The 23,949-nt window shown below is 41.4% G+C and overlaps 1 protein-coding gene across 5 annotated transcripts; it reads left to right on the forward strand.

Annotated features, from left to right (window-relative positions):
- Window positions 1-632: 632 nt before the first annotated feature.
- On the forward strand, window positions 633-23,525 carry LOC105832287 (solute carrier family 41 member 1). Of its 5 annotated transcripts, XM_012673101.3 has the most exons (9): window positions 633-1,631; window positions 1,818-2,195; window positions 14,302-14,717; window positions 15,415-15,802; window positions 16,705-16,884; window positions 18,477-18,916; window positions 19,047-19,267; window positions 19,358-19,694; window positions 19,862-23,525. In XM_012673101.3, the coding sequence occupies exons 3-8, from the start codon at window positions 14,623-14,625 to the stop codon at window positions 19,687-19,689; spliced, it is 1,656 nt and encodes a 551-aa protein (XP_012528555.2). In that variant the 5' UTR covers window positions 633-1,631; window positions 1,818-2,195; window positions 14,302-14,622; the 3' UTR covers window positions 19,690-19,694; window positions 19,862-23,525. The 5 variants fall into 5 exon arrangements, with proteins under 5 accessions (XP_012528555.2, XP_012528559.2, XP_012528554.2 ...); XM_012673105.3 differs by lacking the exon at window positions 14,302-14,717 and having other exon boundaries at window positions 634-1,631; XM_012673100.3 differs by lacking the exons at window positions 633-1,631; window positions 1,818-2,195 and adding an exon at window positions 11,236-11,500.
- The last annotated feature ends 424 nt before the right edge of the window (window positions 23,526-23,949 follow it).

Here is a 23,949-nt window from a genome sequence, read left to right on the forward strand (position 1 = left end):
TAATAACTTAAGTTAATAAATATGAAACCTTGAATTAACGCTTTAACATAACTGAATTTTGCAGTTAATAATTAATAACGAAACCATTAACTCTTTAAAATTTATGGAAAATGAATTCTTGTACGCGCTTCAATCGATTAATATCGAATTTGATTTTACCCGAAATGCCTCGTGTTTCTCCTCTTATCGAGGACATCTGTCAAGATGGAGAATCCAGAGGAAAACTTTCGCAGGGAGGGAGGGGGGAGGTGCATTTCCAATTCACGCATAAGAAAAGTACGCGTGCACCGACCGCGACCACGCAGAAGACGCGTAACCCGCGCGTCTTCTCGGTCGCGCTCGTTTAAAGCTCTGTCGTACATACATCCTCCCCCGCCGCTCGTCTCGCTCGTAACCACCTACACCGCCACCGTGTAATCGCGCGGTGCCGCTTCTTCGTACGCGCGTAACGTGTGCGTGTGTGCGACGGTTCATTCATCCACGTCGCCGTATTCGCGCGCATTATGTGCACGTGCACGGGGAGTGCGTGACACATACACACGCATACATGCACGCGCGCGCGCGTCGACGACGACGGCGATTCGCGCGGTCAAGCCCGTCGACGGCGACGACTCGCGCGGTCAAACCCGACGACGGCGACGACGACTGTGAATGAAATAGTTGGATCTGTCAGTGCCAACTATCGCGCCGTTCCCGATGTTACGCGGCGCGCTCATCTCTCCGATCTGATCTTATCCGCCGCCTCCGTGCGCGTCCTCCTCGTCGTCGTCGTCGTCGTCGTCGTCGTCGTCGTCGGGCGCGTTAAAGAGGTAGCGAGTGGCCGCGAAAAGAGCGATTACTCCGACCCGAAGGTCGCGGGACCTCGTCGGGGCTCTCGAAATTCTGAACGCTAAATCCCCCAAGTGAATTCGGTTTCTCGATTCGCCGCGAGGAACCGCGAGAAACGACGGCTCTCGACGGTGATCGCGAACTGCAAGCGAAAATTCGTGAAAAGTAATTTTTAAAGAAGGAAGGATTCTCTCGCTAAGAAAGCTTAGAAGTTAAGAAAAGTTAAATCGCGAAACACAAAAGCTTACAAACCTTCGCGATCTTCTTTCCCCCTTCCCCCCTTCCCTCGCGCGAGGCCTCTTACACGGCCTGCGTACGATCGTTTTATTTTCAATTCAGAAAGGGGTCACGAAGAAGCGCGGCTGGACACACGTACCTTTTAATTCGACCCTGAGCTACTTTTATAATCGTTGAATTGTTGTAGCAGCTAGACGGGGGGGTTACTTATTCTCTCCTGAACTCTCTGAAATTAAGTATCAGTTTCAGTCACACCTCCCGCCCCGTGGGAGGCACTTCTGATTTCCCTCTTTTCCCCTCCCCCCCCCCCTCCTCCCCATTCTTTCCCCTTTTACTTTTTGGTAACTTTTCGTCGAACGTGAGCACGTCGTTTTCACGAAAAGTTTCCGTCGAGCGATAGCGGTCGGGAAACGACCGATAACGCGTGTGAAATAACGACGACGTGATAACGATTCCAACGAGAGTGAGGAAGAACGAGAGACAGACGTCGCTATTATAAAATATAATTGCAAGCTTAGACGCCGGAGCGGCACCACGAACTTTCGTCGTCTAGACAGAAAAAAAAAGTAATATAGCCAGTAACATACGTAATTGCGGGCTGCCAACTAGAATACTCAATGCAATATATATTTGCTATTAATGCAAGTACAATGTTGACACTGCAATAGCATATATTGTTGTATTGAATATATCTGTAGTTGACAGCCCGCAACTACATATCTTATTGAATTTATTACATTTTTTTTTTTCAGTGCAGTTTTTCTTAATTTAGCTGATAACTGATTCCGAACGGTCCATGTGTTAATTTACGCATCTGCATTCCGATTGCATTCTCGGTCCGGTTCTCTCGAAATTGACCGCCCGAAATCGGCCTCGTTGGGAGACGAGTAAAAAAAAATAAGGGTGCAACTACGCGAGGAGTAAGACAATTGTGCCCCGACGTGAAAGATTTCGCGCGCGCGATCCATCTCTCTCCTCGCATGGACCATCGTTCGTCGGCGGAGATCGAATGAGTGATCGTCTCACGTGCGAGATCGCCGGAATGCGGAGCGACATCGCCGCGAGATCATCTTCCACGGCCAAGACGACGAGCGAGCGCGTCGTCATCCGGCGCTCCAGCTGACCAACGTGTAAGTATATCGACGAAGGAAGGGTCTGCACCTGCGAAGGTTGAAGGGATGGATGGATGGATGGATGGATGGATTCTCTCTCGCGGAGCGTCTCGCGTGTGATTCGCCATCCGGCGACGAAAATAATATAATCGCGGCGAGCGAGCGAGACGGCCGGTGGGATAAGATACACCGGGAGAGACGAGGTATCAGAGCGCATGTTAAGTTATTGCCCGTCATGGTCGAACTTAAACACGTGGAGTAATTTATCAATCTGCGAATATGTTACGGAAGCGCTTAGGCGCTCGCGTCGCCCGGAGAGCGGTTTGCGGGCCTCGTCGGTGGAAAAGCGTTTCGCGATGCGAAAACGTGAAAACCGATCGGTCAGGGGGTTTTTCCGGAGATTTTCAGAGTAAGCGTCTTTCCTGTGATTTTTAGTGGCAAGTCATTCGTCGATTTAAGACCGCCCCCTCCTCTCCCCCGTGCGCGCGATAATGAAAAAAGAATAATGCTACAAGTTTTGAGATGCTCGAATAATCGTACGCTCGGGTGTGCAGGGTTCAAAGCTGCAAAAAGAGATATTACAACATTGATGGATGTAATAGATGCTATAACACGATTTTAACGACACATTGGGAATCAACGAGTGGCATTTCTATAATTTTGGAAATGAATTTTTTTTTCTTTGACGTTAAGAACAGCGTTAATCAGCGATTAATTTTTAAATAATAACGATCGGAAATTTGTACTGCACATGTTATATAAGTATATCATTTGTTTTTGAAAGGTTTGATAACATTTTCGTCTTTAGGTTTGTTTTGGCTTTGCAATAAAAAAACTAAAAATTATCAATTTTAAAACTACAGGCTTCTCAAGTTTATTCCTTTTTTTTCTTAATCAATGACAAAAAATTTCCTGAATTTTGATCCTGAAATTATATACAAAGAAGAAAGAAAAAAATTGGTTTATAATAAATTTGTGAAATTAAAAATTTTTTGATAATACTTTGAGGTGTACACATACGTTTTTAAATTCAAAGTTTTTAGTTTTTAAACCATTACTTGAAGTCCTTTACTTTCATTTTTTCAATAAAGTTTAAAAAAAATGGCTTTTTAAAATTTCCGTTTCCTTCTTTATTATTTTTTTATTACTCTTTTTATAACTTTATTTAAAAAATATACATTTTACTGTTATTCCTCAATGCCTAAGGTATTGCGATTGAGAAACAATTTGTTACAATATTTCAATTTTTATAAAAGTTATAAGCAATCAAAATTGACTTGAGTCATACTTAATGTATCTTTCTAGAGTTAAAAGATCTAATCATCATTTTCTAGTGGCAGAGAAAATTAAGTGCTAGTACTGGACATGAGATCAAATCAATACGAAGCATAGAACAACGTCGCAAAAATCTTTTACTTCTACTACTGCATAAATATAAAGCGCAAGGTATAATTAAAAAGCTCATGACAATCTAAAAAAATGATATAAACATGTATTATACAGTTTTTTTAAATATGATAGAACAATCGTATCAATTATTTATACTTTTTTTACTACTAGGTAAATGAAGCGTAGGCCGAAATTAAATTAAGTAAAAGACTCACGGCTTACAAAACATGTACTTTACTAGCTATTTTTAATATGATAAAACAATTGTATTAATTGTACAATTTTTTTAAGATTAAAAAGGGAAACAGTATCGATCATCTTCTATGCATTCTCCATTTTGCGTTTAAATATATACGGAATGGTCGTGAGTAGCGAAATAGCAGAAAAGTGAGAATTTAATTTCTTAGCGCGATGTAAAACGAGACGACGAGAAGCGTGGCCGAGAGACAAGCGTAAGTGTAAAAATATCGCGCGCAACCGTCTCGGGAGTACCGGCAGTACCGAATCGCTCGCGTGTGGTCCATCAGCCGCGGAGGAGGACCTCCTCTCACGTTGCACGCGATAACGCATTGTGTAAACCGTCCGCGAGTGCCGTGCAAACGGACGCCGGTGGCCGCGCATCTGTTTAATCTGTCTTATCGGACTAGTCGCACACGACGATCACGACGTGTAATACCCATGGATCGCACCACACCAGGAGGCGGCCTGCAATTGGAGAACACGAGCGCGAGGCGGCGCGATCAATTAGCGACGGGTCTGTTAACGTGTTTCGATCGCTAATGGAGGGATTTACGCGAAAGCGCGACGGTGGTCGAGAAATGTATATCTTCTCGTCTGTCGGGCTGGAATTCCTCTCTTCTGGATTGCCCTGCCTTCGAAATATCAATGGGAGACCTCGCGACAATGGCGTACGCTCGGCGAAGCGACCGCCACGGGTGGTTCCCTCGTTTCAGTCTCCGATCTCCCGATTATTTATGTACCCGACTGTAGCACCGCAGCCGTTTATGTGGGTATAAAGGGTCCGTAATTGAAGAGGCAAGTGTAAGGTAGCGCTTGCGTAATGCTCTCCCGACGATGCTCTTATTGTTGCCCGCCAACGTGTTTACGATACGTGGGTGGTGCACGTCGGGAACAATAAAAGAATATGCGTACAACAAGGGAATTCGGTATCGGTCTCGGGGATTCGCCGAAATCCGATCCGACGTGCAGTCGCGGGGGTCTCCAGTAAGTTAGAGGCGTGAAATTTTAACAAGCTCTTCCCATTCCCGCGCTTCCTCCAGGCACATTCATCTTTTCGCACATTGCAGACTCCACGAAAATTTCACGAGTAGCGCACCTTCCGATAAAAACGGCTCGCTTTATTACGATTTTCTACTGCGTAACCGAATTGCGATATATAACACGCGATGTAATTTTATTATTATTTATTAACGCGTCACCTTTTCAATCTGATAAATTCTGATTCAAAAATCGCTCCATAATTTTAAATTACTCTTTCAGTTGGCCATAATTTATCGTGCCACTCGACGCGTTATTTCATTGTGCTCCATGAAAGAATTTGGGGTAAGATAAACGTAGCTAATTGGGACAGAATACAAAGTGATGATTTCGGTAGGAAGGATGAGTCACGAAATTGAACGTGCGACTAATTAATCAGGATGGGCTGCTCACTCGAGGCAATTGCTGCTCCTCGCGTGACAAATCTTAATTGAAAAAGCATACGCGATTCATCGGCACTTCATGGAAACAACTATGAGCTGAGTGAGTTAGTGTGTCAGTTATGTCATATATGCCTGCCACGAAGACTACGCTAACAATATACCCGGTATTTCATCGCCATCGCTTATTCAGATTGCACACGCTCAAATATGTAGCAGATTTCTTTTTACGATATTATCGTTTATATAATCAAGCTTTTGTGATTATTTCTCTCTCTCTCTCTCTCTCTCTCTTCCTTCTTTTTAATTGAGATTTTATTGCGCGTAATATGTACCCGTGCAGACGGTGCACATAATATATATGTCGCAATGTATTTATAAATTGTTTATTTACGTTGTGTAATTAAGCCGCAGAAAAATATCAAGTACTGAATATTAATTCTTAAAACACACTAAGAAAAAAAAGTTTGATATTTGATATACAATAATATATAATTGAATGTGGATTCTATTTTTACAGATATTATTGCTACAATATAATTAAGTCCTAGACACACACACACACAATGTGTTACACTGACTATAACTTATTGAAAATTAAAATTATTAAATTTAATTTATAAATGATTCATGAGTGACTATAAATATTTTAATATTTAATTATAGTTACAAATATCAAGTACTACTCTCTCAATGTGTAATAGATACTAAAAAAGAGGTTTGGCAAATGCACCTCTATATGAGAAGAGCAATTTGTGTAGCAATATGCTTAATATATATTATTATACACTCGCTTTGATACATTCTGACACGTGTCAAATTAATGAACTCAGATAAATAAAAAAAAAAAGCGGAATGTACAAATTACAATTGCATATATGCGATCCTGTCGCACTGGTCTTTCAAATGAGAAGCGAGCGATATGCAAATCTGACAAGTGAGATCAGGTGTCGGTGTGAAATCTCGTATATCCATCTAAACGGTAGAATCCACGCGCGTGGCTAAATTACACGTGGGTATACGCTGTTTTATTGAAATTGCCGCGGAAAATCGTCGCGTATTTGAATGCGTTCCAGTTACACACGATTCATTCAGACTCGTGAGTTTCAATGTCGACCTTTGTCGAGTCAAGAGCGAATCTTACGTAACCGGCGCTTTAAAAGGAACCACGAAAGGTATGCGTGTGCGAGCAGATAATATCGCTTCTAGGCCGGATATATGCCAAGACCTACGCTTACAAAGAAACTTGCAGGCTAGCGTGAAAATATTATATCTTCCAAAACAGATCCTATGGAACATGACTGTGCATTAAATTAATTGTTTCAAAACTGCAGTCACTCACCTCAGAAGTTTTATTATAATTAAGGATGTATATGTTATATTTTGAAGCGTTTCCAAAATTCTTAAAGTTTTACAGATTTTTTTGTTATCACGTTTGAATATTTCTACAAAATTTGAACATAATTTTCTCATTAGTTTAAAAGTTATTTAATTTTTTATTTTTTTGTGAATTTCATATAAAATTATATTTTGCAGTGCTTATTTGCAAATTTGACGATGAAGCATTACGAATTAAATCAAATTTACTAATAAAACTCTAATAAATATTTATGCAAAAGGTTATTTGGATCCACTCATTTGTTTAAAAATTATTTATCTAAAGCTAGTAGTAAAATAGAATTATTTTTGCTGCATAAGCCAATAAGCTAATTTTTTTTTCTTTGCAGTTAGTTTCAAAGCCAAAATTCTCATGTTCCAATTACGATCACAATTTTTTAGCGTTGATTCGAAAAAAAAAATAAACTTAAGAAACCTACAATTAAAAAATTTTAATAACTTTTAGCTTTGTAGTATAGAAACATCCTTAATCGATTTATCCTGAAAAAGTTTAATCAAAATTGCGGAGGACAGGAAAACGTAAAAATATTTGAAGAATTTTTGCGTTAACCAATAATTAAAGACAAAAAGAAAATCAGCGAAATAGAATAAAAATATATTACTGAGACCGATTTACAATTAGATCAGCTACAAATTGATTCAAATGAACTGTCGAGCTCCCGCTTGCTTGTCATATTCGACAAATGTCTAAATTAAAATTAAAGTTTCAAGAAACTCGAAGAAAATAGGATATTGATTTTAATTAATTACAACCTTCCAAGACTTTAATGCGTGCCTATAAAATTTGCGTTCTTTGCGTCAGCATGACGCAAGGATCGAGGCAGCGAACAGAAATTGTTATCGTCGCTCGAAGTTATGCGACGGGCGTGTAATTAACTCGATAACGTATAAACGAACGGATTCGGTGCATCGTAAACTTATCGTCATGTACGTACGATGTTGCCCTTGGCGCATTATCGGCTTGTCAGCTGGCGGGCACACATTATCGCGGAGTTTTCGAATCATCGTGCCCACGAACGAAACACGTGTAAGACCGAGTGTCCAGTACGAATGTCGTTTCGATGAGACGTCGGTATGATCTGTCGACTTGGCCGTACGCCTTTTGACGCATCGCTAGAGAAATTCGTGAGGAAAATTCGCGGTCCCACCGAGTGGATGGGTTTCTTCATATTCGTGAGATGAGTGTTAATCTCTTGCCTCGTAATTTGATACTGGAAAGGATACTACAAATCACCCGCTGCGATCTGATCGCTCGAGGAGGAAATTCGATCGAGCCCGAGTAAGACGATCACCCAAAGAACAAATTGCATCGTTAGCGTCGCGGCGCCGATCGTGTCGATCGCCGGATCCCGAACGATGGGTATCCTAGCCTTGTTGATCAGAACGATCGCCGGTCGCCAGCTCGTGTGAGTGGTGTTCAGCGCTTAGCTTATCACTATTTGATATCCGACACATTAGCTGGAGCCTGCGCAATTAGACGTGTAAATACGTCGACCCGTCCCTCCGGACTATAACCGGCTGTTATTTATATGGAAGTGCGAATTGTAAACAGTCGCGCGTCGTTAAAAGTGTCGTTAGGGACACGATTACCGAGCTCTTGACACCCAATGCTCTTATTGCAGAAGGCTGCTACTATTTTAAACGATATAATCGGCATTTCGTTGAGTCTCTTTGCAAAATTCGGTTTTATTAATTGAAGCATTGAACATACAAGTAGATCACATACAATTTAGATTTTCGTGGTTTACTTGTTTTTAAATGGGATTTACAGATGCAAAATGTTGATCCAAATTTCTTCGGCTTTTAGCGCTTTACTTGGAAACGTCAATTGTATTTAGTAATCTCTCTTCACCACGTCGCTGCGTGGCTTTAATGTGTCTCTCCTTCATAATTTTTCTTCCTTTTTGTCTTGAAGAATGATTGATTTCGCTTCGCAATCCGATAATTCGATGGTGATTAAATGGCATCCGCGCTCCGGCGACCGTTCTCGTTTATTCGCGTATGTCGAGACCCGAGCATCTCCGACGTCAATTGCTCGTACGACAGGAAATACACGCGTTTCAGCGGAGTTTAATCATTAGAAAAGCGGGACCGTGTAATGCACACACGAGTGTGACCTAATCCTCAAGTTACCAGAATACAAATTGCCGTGTCACGAACGGCCGGAGTGCTTCGCTCCTACACAGGATACGGTCATAGACGGGCCAGTGAATCCTATTCGCGCGTCATTGACCGACTGACTGTTATGAGGGAATTTTTCCGCTCTACTTTAAATAAAGATTGCTGCTGAGCGATATGCGACCCGTTGAATCAACAGAGATTGCAATTCCCGCGCGCCTTTACGGCACCGTGGGAGAAATAACATTGGACTTTAATCCTCGAGATTAAACCAGAAACTCGCGAGATGATGCAATAAATTTTGCGTAAAAAAAAAACTGCGCGTTGTCATATTCATCAAAAAAAAAAAGATGAATCAGTTTGAGCCAGTAACAGCACAGATTTTTTTTAATGCAATTTTATTCAATTTATTGCATCATCTTATAATCATTATCTAACTTAATAGGTGACCTGCTTCGATTTCCCGACTCGTTTGCATGGGTATCGTGCAATCGATCAGCATAATTATACCTTTTTTCCCATCATATCACATTCATGGCCAGCCAGTTAACTGATGTAATCATAATTCGAGACTATTGCGTATGAAAAATCAAAGAATAGATATAGCGAATAAAATGAAATCAAAGAAATGAAAAATCAAACAAGAATAGACATAGCAAATAAAATAAAAATCAAAGAATAAAATTGTGTTTCTAAAACAAGGATTTTTGTACTTGTTAATTTCGAATCTAGGTTTAGGTTTAAAAAATGAGCTTTTATTAATATTTAATAGAACTCAATCTGATTTTGTTATAACTTATAATATAAGTTGCTTTGTGATAATATGCTTAATAATAAACAAATTTTTTAATCTCAAACAATTAAATGGTAATTGTAAAATTCTATATAAAAGCTAAGATAGGTTCCACATTAAAAAATGTTTCAAAAAATTGTAAAAAATGGAACATAGATCGAATTTATAATCACTTTGTGCTTAAACTGTAAGTGCACATTTATTGTGAAAGAGAATATTACATATTAATATAGATATATTTGTGGGTTATCTTTATTCTGCAGATAAATTTTAAAAAAATTGATATTATTTATTTTTCTAACGTTGGTGAAACTCATTAAATAATACAAGGGTTGACTACAAACTCTATTGCTCGTAACCTAAAGATTATCTCCAGATAATTTATATCACGATATCTAAGTCTTGATATATGATGACATTCATAATGTTAAACGAAGTTTCCATATGCATCGTCGCATGTTGAATTTTTAATGTTGCCAACAGCTGTGTTGGAAACTCAAACATACAAAAACATTTTTCAAAACTGGAAATTGAGGAAATCGGAGCAACAATTCCATTAAATTTACATTAATTTACAATAAATGCAAGGTTATGATTAGCAACGGTATTCAGATAATATGAAGCTAGTTATAACACGATAAGGGAAATTAGAAATTATAGATGTAAAAGGAAATAATTAAAAAAAAATCAAGCTATTATTTGATTGGGGACTAGATTAAGGAAATCTGTAATAGACGCCGCTTCAGTGCCGCTTCGTAATTCGCAGGATACGTGCAATCGTTAGTCAGGCAGGTATAATTATGCATAACTCTAATGGGCTCCGAACGTACAAAATGAAAATTGGCAGAATATTGTTGCCGAGGTAAATTATCGCTGCTATCATCGAATTACAGCGCATAAAAGCGAGCCGCGAAAATTGTGCGCGAGACGGAGATGGTTGTGCAACACGCGCGTAAATGCGCCGTAAATTCATGAATGAACCAGAAGCTTCCGTATACATCAGCTGTTGATTGATGACGTAACCGGTGTTTGTGTAATCGCCACGTGTCCGGCCTTACACGCAAGGAAATATATCGAACCGGTATTACAAATTATTTTCCACGGATATATCCGCGGGCAGTCAAATAAATAAAGTGCACCGTGCAAATCTCGTTCTATCCGATCCGGCGAATAAAGTTGTAGGGTGACACGCGTGCAACACTTGCAACGATGACGCAATCGTTCGCGACACCCGGGGGAGGATTCCGAGAACTGACGTCATCGGGATCTCAAACGCACGAGGGTGGCTCGTCGCGATTTCTGGAAAATGTCGGAGGGTGTCAGCGGAGAACCCAATACGCGGGGGCGAGACGATAAATCACAGCGGGAGGGGATAGGACACGGGTAGAGCACGGTTTAAACGATAACGCAATCGTCCGATGACAATGGGCCCGAGTGACGTCACGCGCGTCGGAACGCGAAAGACGACCCTCGCAGCGTGGAGCTCCAGTGGGGTGGTTCGCCGTTGGCGTACAGGTACCGGAGTGACGGGTACGGAGAAGCCTCGAGAGGAGTTTGCTTTGCGGACAGTCCGACATCCGGGGGAGAAGAGGGGGAGGGGGGGGGGGGAAAGGTAACGGTGTGTGGATCGATAAACCTGCGCGTGCTCCCTCCGGCGCGCCGATACACAGACACAGACACGGGAGGCTCGTGTGTCCCCAAACTAGTTTTAAGGAGGCGTGCTGCATGCATGCGAGGCATGATGCGCGATCGCGATCAGTCGCGATGTAACCGCTGCGTGAAACGGCCTCGCACCAGGCCACCGGGTGACCACCGTCAGATGCTGCTGGACATGGGCTGATCTCGCGCCGAAGTACCGAATATCCCATCGGCGAAGCCGGCGATCAGCGAACCTGGGCGGTGGCAGGTGGGCCACGTGGAAACGCCGGGGATCCGTTTGTCTGGGGGACCACGCCTGGAGGATCCAGGTACGCGAGCGAAGGAAGCCGGAATTTGATCCGACTCAACCCCCGGCGCGAAAGAGCGCGATTTCTTTCGGACACTAGGCCCGCGAATCACATTTCGGTCGGCGGAAGGGTTTCCGGAAACTAGTGCTCGATCGGCTCGGGCAGATTTTCGTGTAGCTAAGAGTTTTAAGTCATGACCGGATCGTAACAGCTGACGCGAAGTATGTACAAGTAACGTCCTCTTCGCGATTGAGGATTAAAGCGCTGAATAATTAAACAGTTTAATTCCGTTAAAAAGATCTACTTAAGAAAATTACTTTAGAAAGAAAAGAATTTCGGTTAATTTTCGCCAAGTATTAGAGAAATTAATCGTTATCAAAGTCTTTTGACTTGCCGCGATGTCTGCGGCTCGTTCTCTTCAAGGCGTCACCTCGTGCGTTAGATCCAACTCGACGAGACACGTGTTCAATATCGTTATCTTGGTGCACGCAGGTGGCCGCTGATAAATTTCGTCATCGAGTTTTTGAAGGTCTTCCCCCTCCCTCCCCCTAGAATAACGAGAAAGAAAAAAGGAGAGAACCGGTCGGAGGTGAACGCCAGACGAAGGTCGGACCCGCCGACCGCGGGAACGCGTTTTTCCCGCCGCTACCTGTTCCGGTTCAGGAAACCTCCGCGACGGACGAAGGACGCGAGGTGCAGTCGGCATCCATCGAGCGCTCCATCGAGGCTCTCCGACGAGGAGGAGAGACTTGATTGAGCTCGTGGGTTAAGGTCACGAGAGAGAGAAAGATAGAGAAAGAGAGAACTCGTGCGATTCGCGCGATGCTTTCGTCGGTCAGTCGAACATGCGTGACGTGCAAGGTACAGCTGATCAGACAATGAATATCAAATGCGATCGCGCGGTCACCGCGACATTGATCTTTATCGATCAGCTTAACGGCCTAGTTGTATCTCGATTGCCGCGATTAAACTTTGCTTTCGTCACTTGACGAGGACGGCGAGTCAAATGTGACACCTCTGCATAAAATATTGTGCCGATCGAAAGGCATCGATAGGACTCGATCATAAGAAGCTGCACGTTCCTAATATTCAGATTATAGAAGACACTAATGAAAAGACACTAATTAAGCAAAGAGAAATCAGCTGTTTTAAAATAATTTTCTAATCTACATTGAAAAAGGAAAATATGTAAATAAATTAACTATAATGATTTGTAATTATTTTCGGTGCCAAGTATATATTCATAATTGTTTTATAGTTGTTTTTACCAGACAAATTATAATTTTTAAATAAATAAATAGTAACTAAATATTAACAAAATAGTTATATTCACTATTATAATTGTAACGTTTATTATATAGAGATGTATGTTTTATTTTTGGCATGTCTTGATATTTGACAACATTAATATATAAAATTGTCATAGTTTATTCATAAAATTTATTCATAATTGGTAAAACTAACACAAGCTCATTATTATTAACAGTAGTAATTAAAAAATGGAGATTTCAACAATTATTTTACCATGCAATTATAATCACAAACATCAAATACTTTTCTCTTTGTGTAAAGAATTACTGATTCATATTTAAGTTTCAATTGACAAAATTGAACATTTATATTCAAAAATGTTACAATTGATTTTTGTTTTATAATTGTTGTATATTCTCTATTATTCTTTACTTACAGTAAAATAATTAAATATCGCGAGTGATACCGATTTCTTGGAAGAAGTAATTCGATAATTACTTATAGCGGAGCTCTAATTTATCAATCGACCTAATAAATATTCAATTTCGGAATACATAAAATTTCCATCTGCTTGTTTATTCATTCGTAATACTAACATATGGGATTTCTTCCTTTTTTTTCAAGTCGCAACGTGACATTGGCTGTCACGCTCTTGCAACTTTTTAATTTCACGCGTAAGGTCGCCGCACGATTAAATATCGTTATCATTCATTATACTCATTTATCGATATCAAAGCGTAAATTTGCGTAGATTTTAAATGCAGATAATCGGACCCAAAATCGTGACGTTCTCAAAGGTATAAAGTCCAGATTCGATCGACAGATTCGATTGAGACAAGAGAAAAATTATAATAAATGGATCCTGGCGCCGCAAATAACATATTATGTTTTTCCATTTTATGTGTCATCATCCGCATAAATTATTTTAATTGCATAATAGAGCATAGACGTGCGTTACGTAGGATACAAATTACCGCCAAAGATTATCGCGATTCCTTTCGAGACGGAACTCAAGCGATGGAAAATTGAGCGTGTTAGATGTTAATTAGAGGCACACGTAATGTATATGAGGCGCGTCTATTCATGATAATATTTGCATGACACACGCGATAAAGATTCATAAAAACGCGATGCAAAATCACGGAACTACGTAGTCGGAGCGGCTCCGCACGTATGACGATATCGTTTCGCAGGTGCGAAAATTGGAAGATTAGTTCAATCGCTTGGGAATGGAATCAATATCGCGATATTTTCAAGCAATTTACACTGATCAGAAACAACGCTCCGAGGCGTGAATCTTCAGAGTGACGTAGATGAGTTGTGTGCAGGCAAGGAACACACGCGGGTTAAAATTATCGCGCAAACGAATTCGACGAGGCAATTTCGCTTCGAAGGTGTAATTTTCCTCAAATTTGAAAGTTATCGCGAATTTAATGCGCTTACATAATCGAGCGGGTTTCTTAATCTTCTTACAACCTTCTAATAACGACTCTAAGAGACTTTCCGACTACTTCGTACTACACGTGCTCCACTAATCTCGCAATTAGATTAACATGACGATTGTTTGGCAGTGGTCATCAGGCACGAAGAGGCAGGCAGGCTGCTCACCTTTCGTCGACTGGCACGTCGCTGGATGATTCACATTTTGATTTTCGTCGCGATTAACAGCAGTTCCTGAATCTAATCAGCAAGAAAAAGAAAGCAGGAGCGGGAGGAAGAGAGGGAAGAGAAAGATAGTCGCTCTCGCCGCGGCATAAATTACGTAATTTACGTTATTTGTATCCTGAAATACAACCGTCGTCGTCGTTGTCGGCGACGCGAGTCTTATCATTCTCAAAGGAGAATGGCGATATATTCGCGACAGCGAGTATCACGCAGCCTTCAGTAGGAAGATGATAGAGGGCCAGGTGCATCAACATCCGGTACGAGTGCCGCCCGACAAGCCGCAGCCGCTTCAGACCGCCAATACCGGCGTCAAGTTCGAAAAGTACGTTGAAAGAAAAATATCGAGGGGGGAAAAAACAAAGGTTTTTTTTCGGTCTCTCTAGAAAAAGTGACGTGGCCAAAATGTCAAGTGGGAAAAAACTCGAATCGGCGTTGCGAGCGCCAGTGCTCGATGGTGGGACCGCGAATTGAAAGAGAATCATGCGTGTGACGGAATTAATCATGGATTTATGCACGTGTGCGCGATTTACAATGATCGATCGCACCCACGCGTGCATGCATTCGTCATTCATCCGGCATCGATTCGTCTCACAAAAGTCTTTTTTTTTTATTTTATAATTTAAAGAGAAGTGATTGATCGTGCGTTATTTTCTGCGATTAACTATCTTTTTACGACGTAACAAAATATCGCTAAATGATGTGTAAGTCGTAGAAAAACTTTATCAAGTGCTACTCTAAACTTTATGTTGTTTTTTTTTATAAATAAATTATCAACATTAATTGAATCTTATTCTGCAGTCTGTGAAGTAAAAAGGACGACTGTACTACAATGTTTCCTTTTGTCACTAAACGGCAAATGTAACGTTTGGCAAAGTATACAATGTCTACTGATAAACCGTAACAATTCGAGCTTATCGTCCATTGTCGACCGAGGAGCTAATTAGACTCTCCGGCGTCAGCGCTGAAACGAAAAAAAAAAAAAGAGATTTAACCAGCGGAGATCTCCTTTCTGTCGGCAGTGAGCAATGTAAGGAGCCGCTGCTTCCGGAGAAGCAGAACTCCCACAGGATGACCCCGACCGACGGCCGCTCGCGGACGACCTCCGAGTCGAAGGACACCGCGACCGCCATCACCACCAACACCAGCGGCACGATGACGACCACCAACGGACAGGCGACGGCGGCGATGAATGCCACCACCGAGGATTGCCTCGAGGTGACCATCTTCGACGAGGGCGTCGACGGCGGCCGGCTGCCGGACGTCGTCGCCGAGAGCAAGATCTACGGCGTGACCGAGGAGGACGAGCCGCTCGAGTCGTACTTGGCGATCACCATCCAGGTCTTCATACCCTTCCTCATCGCCGGCCTGGGTATGGTCGGTGCCGGGCTAGTCCTCGACCTCGTCCAAGTACGAACGGAGTTTATTCCCTGTCTTATCGCGACGAACCCTCGCGTGCGAACGAACAATTCTGAAAATATTTTATGTAGAAGCGCATTCATTCGCCGCGATTTATTCTGCGACACGCGATCATGTTATTTAATTGAATATCCAAGTTATATATCGATCTCGACGAGCTTGGTGTCGATTTTTTTTTTAAATTCTCTATGACTCCATGATATCGATTATTTTTCAAACATAAAAGCACACAATTGTTTGTAAATATAAAGTTACTTAAGAATTTGCTAAGATTAAAATTGCAAAATTTTATCTTTAGATCTGTTAATTTTCTCTGTTTGTTGATCAAGTATTTCACATTGTACAAAATCTAACTTGAAATTAATATGATCTTGATAGTATTGACTCTCTATACACACAGAAAAATATTCTACTGCCAAGAAAAGTGATTACTTAATTTACATTTTTCCTTATAATAACAATTATCTTCAATAAAGAATATTTTCTCAGTAATAGTCTTAAAATATATTTATTACAAATTTTAGAAAAACTCATTATCGTATATTTAAAGAAAGAATTTATACTTTCCTCGAAGAATATTATAAAATTGAATTGAAGAAAAGTCAAAGTAATAAATAAATCAAATTTTTATTTTTAACTTAATATTCTTAATTCAAGCACATATTTTTTTTGTGTGTACACAAAAGTTTATTTTAAATAAATCTTACTTGTTTCAAGTAAATAATGAGTACATTTTAAGACTATTCATCAAAGAGAGATATTTTTTGCGAAGATAATTATTACTTAAAAGAAAAAAAAAACTAAACAATGAATAACTTCTGTTCCTAGCATGAGAATTAAATTTTTCTGTGTGTACTTGGTCAAAGAGAGTGAACCTTGGCATTCTCTTACAGCACTGGGTAGTCTTCGAGAAAGTCAACGAGCTCATGATTCTGGTACCAGCGCTTCTGGGGCTGAAGGGTAATCTAGAAATGACTCTGGCGTCGCGTCTTTCTACTCAAGCGAATCTCGGGCACATGGACATGCCGAAGGAGCAGTGGCACATGATCGTCGGGAATCTCGTCTTAATACAAGTGAGTGACAATCATTCGAACGGGGGAGAGGGGGACTAAAGAGCAAATTTTTCCGGCGCCAAACGACTCGACTCGCGTCCTCTTTTTCCGCGTCGACCGGTCGCAAGTGCAATTCGTTCTGGCTCGGCTGTTTCGCGAACATACTTCAAAGTACACAGTCGTGCGAAATGGCACGGGGGTTGTCGACAGCCGTCGCGTCAGACGCGTCATTCTAGCGCAAAGGCATAAAGAGCCTCAAAGCAAACCGTTTTTAGCCGCGGGAGTTTACTTTGGCGAAACTGGTTCTAACTAGATGCTCCACAATTAAACGCCGATATTTGCCGTTTTGTCATAAAACAGCAGGCTGGCTCCTAACTTAATTCCGTCGAATACATTGCGAGACGCGTATCGGCTCGCTTTGGCGCCGCCGTATTTTTCCTCCTGGAGCCTCTCTTCTCGATCTACCCGGTCTCTTCTCGACTCCTCGGAAGAGAGTCCCGCGCGTCTCGCTCAGTAACAACTATGCGACGTAACGCGCGGAAAAGTTCTGCGCTATTAATCATCCGGCCTTCTTATCATCTAGCGTTTCTTATCATCTAACTCAAATATAATACATATCCACTTGAAATTGGATAGTTCTTTTCTACTTTTGGGTTCAAGTTCAGCCTCGTCAATTTTCACCGGCAATAAGGTCGCGAGACTCTCGCGAAATCCCCGTCATCTATCGACATCGTTGCCGATGTTATCCTGGAAATGTCGTAAATTGACAGAGAAAACGCCGCGGACAATTTGACCCGTGGTTAGCGGTTAATTGTGAAACGAGTCAGCGACACGATTCCGAGAAAGCGAGCGATGCGTTTCTCCTGGCCGCTCTCGAATCGCTTGGCGAGCTCCGCCCGTCTTATCGTTGGCGCCACAATTTTATTTTATTATGTGTTTAACAATGACAGACAATGGCCTTCGGGCGAGTACAAGTTGGTTACCTCACGCGACACACACCGCGCGATAAACGGATACACACACGCTCCAACGAGTCTATCTAAAGTATCGAGTATCAATGATTGTCTAAATATGTATATAGGATCAGCAGGCGGTAAATGCTAAAAATAATTCTCCAAATACGCGAAGAACCGCAATCAAACGGTACCAAAGAGTTTTCAAGGCGAAATATAAAATACGTGTTTCAGAACTAATGTACTCAAATGGAATTTTTAAAAAAAGACTTCTGCCAATTATGTGCAAAAAATTAATACTAAGAAACAGATTATGCTTAAGTAATGTAAATTATTGACAATTCTCAGAATCATCAAAATTCCACAAACCTGAAATTCATCTTCAACTTGTGGCTGACTGTTAATTCTCTTTCAATTTTAATTGAAGATATTCGTCGAATGAAATATTTATTGACGCGTGATTCAAATAAAATTCGCTGAAAAAGTTTTATATATTTTTCACCGATTCAACAAAATATCTTTTACCGTATGCTACATTTAATAACTACAATTAGTAAAATCAGAAAAATTGAAGGAACAAGGGAAAGAACCTAATTTCTCTTTAGCCGTCAACTTTTTATCCGTTACTCGGGGCTAAAAGTCACCCTTAATCGTGCACAGTGTCAAGCAATAGTGGTCGGCTTCCTGGGTTCCGTGGTGGCAATCGTGATGGGTGCCTTCCGTAACGGCACAGTCTCCCTGGACCATGCCTACCTATTGTGCGCCAGCAGTCTGGTCACCGCATCCCTCGCGTCCTTCGTCCTGGGCCTTATTACCGCGGGCGTCATCGTTTTCTCCCGCCATTGCCACATCAATCCGGACAACGTGGCCACGCCGATAGCCGCCAGCCTCGGCGACATCACGTCGCTGGCACTCCTCTCGTGGATCGCCACCATACTCTACGAATCCATAGACAAGCAGGACTGGGTGGCGCCTCTCGTCATAGCCTGTTACGTCCTCGTGACGCCGCTCTGGGTATGGATCGCCAAGAAGAACAAGTACACCAACGATGTGCTCTACTTCGGCTGGACGCCAGTCATGGTGGCCATGTTGATCAGCAGGTAAAAAGAGAGCGTTTCTTCGGACCCAAAGCCTGGCAGTAACAGAATTTTGTCAATCAAAGGCCTATTATTAGATCTTTGTTGCATTTCGGTCACGATTGGAAGTAACAAATTCGAATTTTGTTCACAGCTGTGGCGGCCTTATACTGGAGTTCATGGTGTCGCGCTTCGAGAACCTGACGGTGTTCCAGCCGGTCATCAACGGCGTCGGCGGGAACCTGGTGGCCGTCCAGGCCAGCAGGATATCAACGGCGCTTCACAAACAAGCCGAGCTCGGCACGCTACTAATCCCACCGGGCCATACGCACCCAGTCATCTTCATCACTCCAATTGCTAATTTTTTCGGGAAAGGTATCCTCTTGCGCATCCCCCGATGAATCAAGATAAATCAAGATAAATCAAGATGCTTCTTGCTTACTGAATTTTCCATTCTCTTCACAGGTATGCACGCCAGAACCACGAGAGTCCTGATGACGATGGTGATACCGGGCCACATCATCTTCATTTACCTGATCAACTACATGAAGGACGGCAACACGTCGATGACGCCGCTCTTCGTCTTCGTTTACCTCTGCGCGGCGATGCTGCAGGTCGCTGCGCTCCTCTACATCGCCTACATAATGATCCACTGGATGTGGAAGCGAAAGATCGATCCCGACAACTCGGCGATCCCGTACCTGACCGCGATGGGTGACCTGCTCGGGATCAGCCTGCTGGCGATTGCCTTCCAATTTCTGTACCTGGTCGGAGATCAAGAATTCGACGCGCCCTGACCGTAGTAAGATTCGTTTCTGATTACGAGCACTAACGGCAGTTCCATCGTTTGCACGCGCCATAATTACACCACCAGTTAGCGTTCCTTCGAACTTCCGCCGTTATAATGCATGAAATATCGGTTCATCGCGTGCTCGAATAAGACATTGCAATTTTTCTTTTTTTTTACAGGAAGTCGCAAATTATAGCGTTCTCCGGCGGGCAGGACGCACAAGTTAGAACTGTCGGACCGAAAGGGCATTCCTTTACGAGGCTGTGGTCGTCTGAAAGTATATTCCATCAAATCCAATCGTCGATCTGCCAGTCCGCCGACGGGTCTCACGGACGGACGGTCGCAACGGTATATTAATAATTCATCACTTATACCCCGCAGTTCGTTCAGGAGGTTAATTAAAAGGCCTGGTATCGAGAGAGCTGTCGTTCGCATTTGGTGAAAAACCGGTCGAATTATCTCCGTTATCTCCCCGATGCGAGCATCTCGATACTTAAATAATTCATTAATTTTTTACAAACGCAAAACCCAAGTGGCCGATCGTTAGTACCTTGTCTAGCCGAGCGGGCGCGTACTCAGGTTTTAATTAGCTACTAATGTATCAGAAGGTAATACGAAATCGGTAGCACGTGGCAAATTAATTCGTCGACTATCTATAGAAATTGTATTTTGACATATGGAAGCATAGGATTTTTTGCGAATCACCCTATCTCCGGAATTCTAGTCTCCTGAAGTTCGAGAATTATTATAATTTCCTCGGCCGAGGAACGACCGAAAAACGGACATTTCATTGATTACTTTACCGAGCAACGGCGATAATTTTGCGGGTTTCCTCGACAATATGCACATGTATCTGATGAAATATATCTCTCGAACCCGAAGCCTAAGATTCGCTAGTCTCGGAACTTAAGGACCTCAAGATTCTGGAGAATATACATTCCTCAGTATTACGAGTAAAAAAAGGATTGAAGAACGGAGATGCGTCGTGGTTTTTTTTTCCAGGAATAACTTACGAAGTTGCCTGTTAAATTACAATCGCGGGAATTGCGGTGACAATTTAATTATTAGGATTCCGTAGGTCCGTAGTTCGCTCTCATTCACGGGCTCGGCGAGAAATTCCTGATTCTTCCACGGAGCGCGCGTAAAATGGAAACACGTGTAGTCGTAATACCAACGCGTATGTGTCTTCGAATAGTTGCCTTCGTATACGACAAAATTTAGATAGGTATTTAGAAGCTGCCACACGACCTATTTTTGAAGCTTCGAGAGGCTTTGGACGGAAGCTCTCGGAGATTTACTCGGAACAATCGCCACATCAAGTCCGTACTCTTAGCTCTTGCGGTGCGTTTAATCGGAACTCGGTCTTCCTTATGCAAATAACCCCGCGACTTTTTAATCTTCTGAATTATATCCATGCGAAACATATTTCGGTTCTGGAGAATAATCGCCCACGAAAAGCAGAACGTATTGTCGAGCTAAAAATTCGGGCTGATGACGTAAATCATTGTGAATTACAAGAGCCGGATTTCTCAAAGATTCGAACGGATTCTGAATAATTTATAGAGAAAAATTGGAGTACACAAACGTGCGATGATCGAAGCTTAGTCTAAGGCTGACATAGAGACGAGTTGCGCAGTTGTTAAGAAAATTAGTTTACGATTTTTTTATTCGACCGACTGTATTATTAGCCAATTGGAAAGTCCACGCAAAAGGATAAGCCTTAGCAAAACTGCGCACAAAGAGCATCGTTTCGAGGGGAGATAGTGATGGGCGACATTAGGAAATCGCATTGCATTTACGAGGTAATGTCCTGGTGGAAATTTTCTTAGAATTCGTACAATTCTTCATGTAATATTTCAGAATTTCTGTATAATTTTAAGAAAATCTTGGATTTTTTATACGAATGGAAAACATTTTTCAGAAGTGTCGAAGAAAAAATCTATATATTTCTTATAAAATATTTTATAAATAAATTTTTCAAGTATTTTCTGATTTGTTTGATAATTTCCAATGAAAGGTTAGAAATCCGAAGAAGTTTAAAATATTTCTTCAGAATTCTTTGTTCGTAACAAAAATTTATAAAATTGAGATTCAAATTAGAATGTAAAAATAAAATTCGCAAATTCAAAATACATAAAAGTTTAAAAAAAATATATAACATATTACGTAAGAATTTTTTCACCAGGAGTGAGCGACTCACTTCGTTCGCCCTGACGCGAGTACAACACGCTTTTGTGTTCAAAGAGGTTTTCGAGCGATACTTCAATCGATATTGATTTCGCTCGGTGCGCCTGTCGCAGTTCATGCGGATAATACGCTGTAATTGTAAATTAGGATATTCTGAAGAGGAAAGGGGAAGAAGAGAAACGAAAAGGCGCCGTCACATTTCCGTGTACATATTGCCGTGTATCACGTACGTGTTTTACGTACGCTAACGTATATTATAGGCGCGCAAATTCGGGACTAATATTTAGTCCCCGCGATAGGAAGGTGAGGAGGGATTCACGTCCAAGTCGACATCGCCTTTCGGCCCACGTTCAGTATTATCGCTTTTACGATATGTTGTGCCTGTGGAATCGCCGAGACACGGCACGGTACTCCGATTCCGACGACGGAACGGTGCCCGCTTCCTCGGCACCGTGTGTCTTCTGCGTTCGAGTCGATCCGATTGAGTCGGTGCACGGTGCGACTTACGCGAGTAAAAAAAAAAAGAGGAAGAAAAAAAAAGAGAATTGGGATCACGGCACGGTGCGTTGCGGTCGCGTGATTTAACAGTGCGTGAATTCACTTGAGGTTTTAACTGTCGAGAATCATGTTCATCTCACATTTAGTGTCGCTTTATGAGTTTTTCGTCGGAGTTGACTACGATAGAAATGTAAAAGGAAATCGGAAAAGGGAAAAATACGCTCGCGGAAAATTCGCGTAGGTACCTTGAACACGCTTATCGCTCGTAGCATCATATATAGGGATCGTTATTCGTTTTATTTTATATAAGAAGCAGCATATACATGTTTTTTTTTTACACGTTTGTTAGTTCTCTCGATGATCGTATCACACATGAGAAGACGTGCTTTGAATACGCAGACAATAAATATACAATCTGGAGAACGGACGTTCGAAGTATTTTGTATGTGTAAAAGCGGAATTTATATGATTCCCCCTCTGTACAAGGCAGACCTTTTGCAAATAAAAATGATAAAAGAAGACGATATTTTAAACCACTTTACTCTCGCGCTGCTTGCGAAAAATTTTTAAGGGCAAACGAAATATCATGGAAGAGAACGCGAATGCTACCACTCGATCGCTCTCATCTCGACGTAAAACAAAGACAAAGTAATAGTTTATTAAACTTTATCCGTAGTCCGAAACAGCGTTTGTTTCGTAAATTAGAATGACGAACGCGCAGACAATAATTATTGCACACAAGCCGGCGAAAGGGGAGGGGAAATATTTTGTATACGAGACACCGTGTGTTCTTGCGAACAATAGAATTGAACTAATATACTTCATCAACGAGGAGATCGAGCAGCGTGCTTCGGAAATAATGTTCCTGTCTACGTTAAGTCTACGTTTTTAAAAGTATAGAAAAGAAATGTGGAAGGTTATACCTGGCGATATCTGTAGTCAATTACATACGCATTAATCACGAGAAATTCCACGATGAAGAGCAGCGTAATGCATGGGATAATCGCGCCGACAATTGCCCGACGCGTCCAGCTGAAATCATTAACTGTTAAACACGAAATGGTCGAGCAGCATAAGTAGTCGAGAAATATTTTGACGTAGATCTCACCGAGATGTGTAATTTTGTAAAATATGTACAATAAAAACGTATAAAAAAATTTTTCCCCTGACTTTCCTTTCTACACGATGTTTGTTTTACTTATTACAAGACATTAAATATTGAAAGAACAAATTAATATTTATTTATAATTATTTTGACAATGTATTCTCTCTTTACTTCTAATTTATTATTTTATATTTTATTTTATATTTTATTTCTATTTATTTTTACTGTTTTATCTTACATAAGGTTTATCTTTCATTGTCGAACTTGTTTTTATAATTCATTGGCCCGAACTTATTAAACAGTTATGTTGTTCAGTACGTGAAATTTATAACAAATCGAAACTTGAAAAGGATCTAAATTAATGGTCAAAACGTAGTTTATTTGATAAACAAAATTTGTCAGATTTAATTTAACTTATTTATTTCTGGTTCATTTTTCAACTTTTTGTATAAACTGTCAGAAGTATCTAAAAAAAAA

This window comes from Monomorium pharaonis, chromosome 8, assembly GCF_013373865.1.
Source record: "Monomorium pharaonis isolate MP-MQ-018 chromosome 8, ASM1337386v2, whole genome shotgun sequence".
Classification (NCBI taxonomy): Eukaryota; Metazoa; Arthropoda; class Insecta; order Hymenoptera; family Formicidae; genus Monomorium; species Monomorium pharaonis.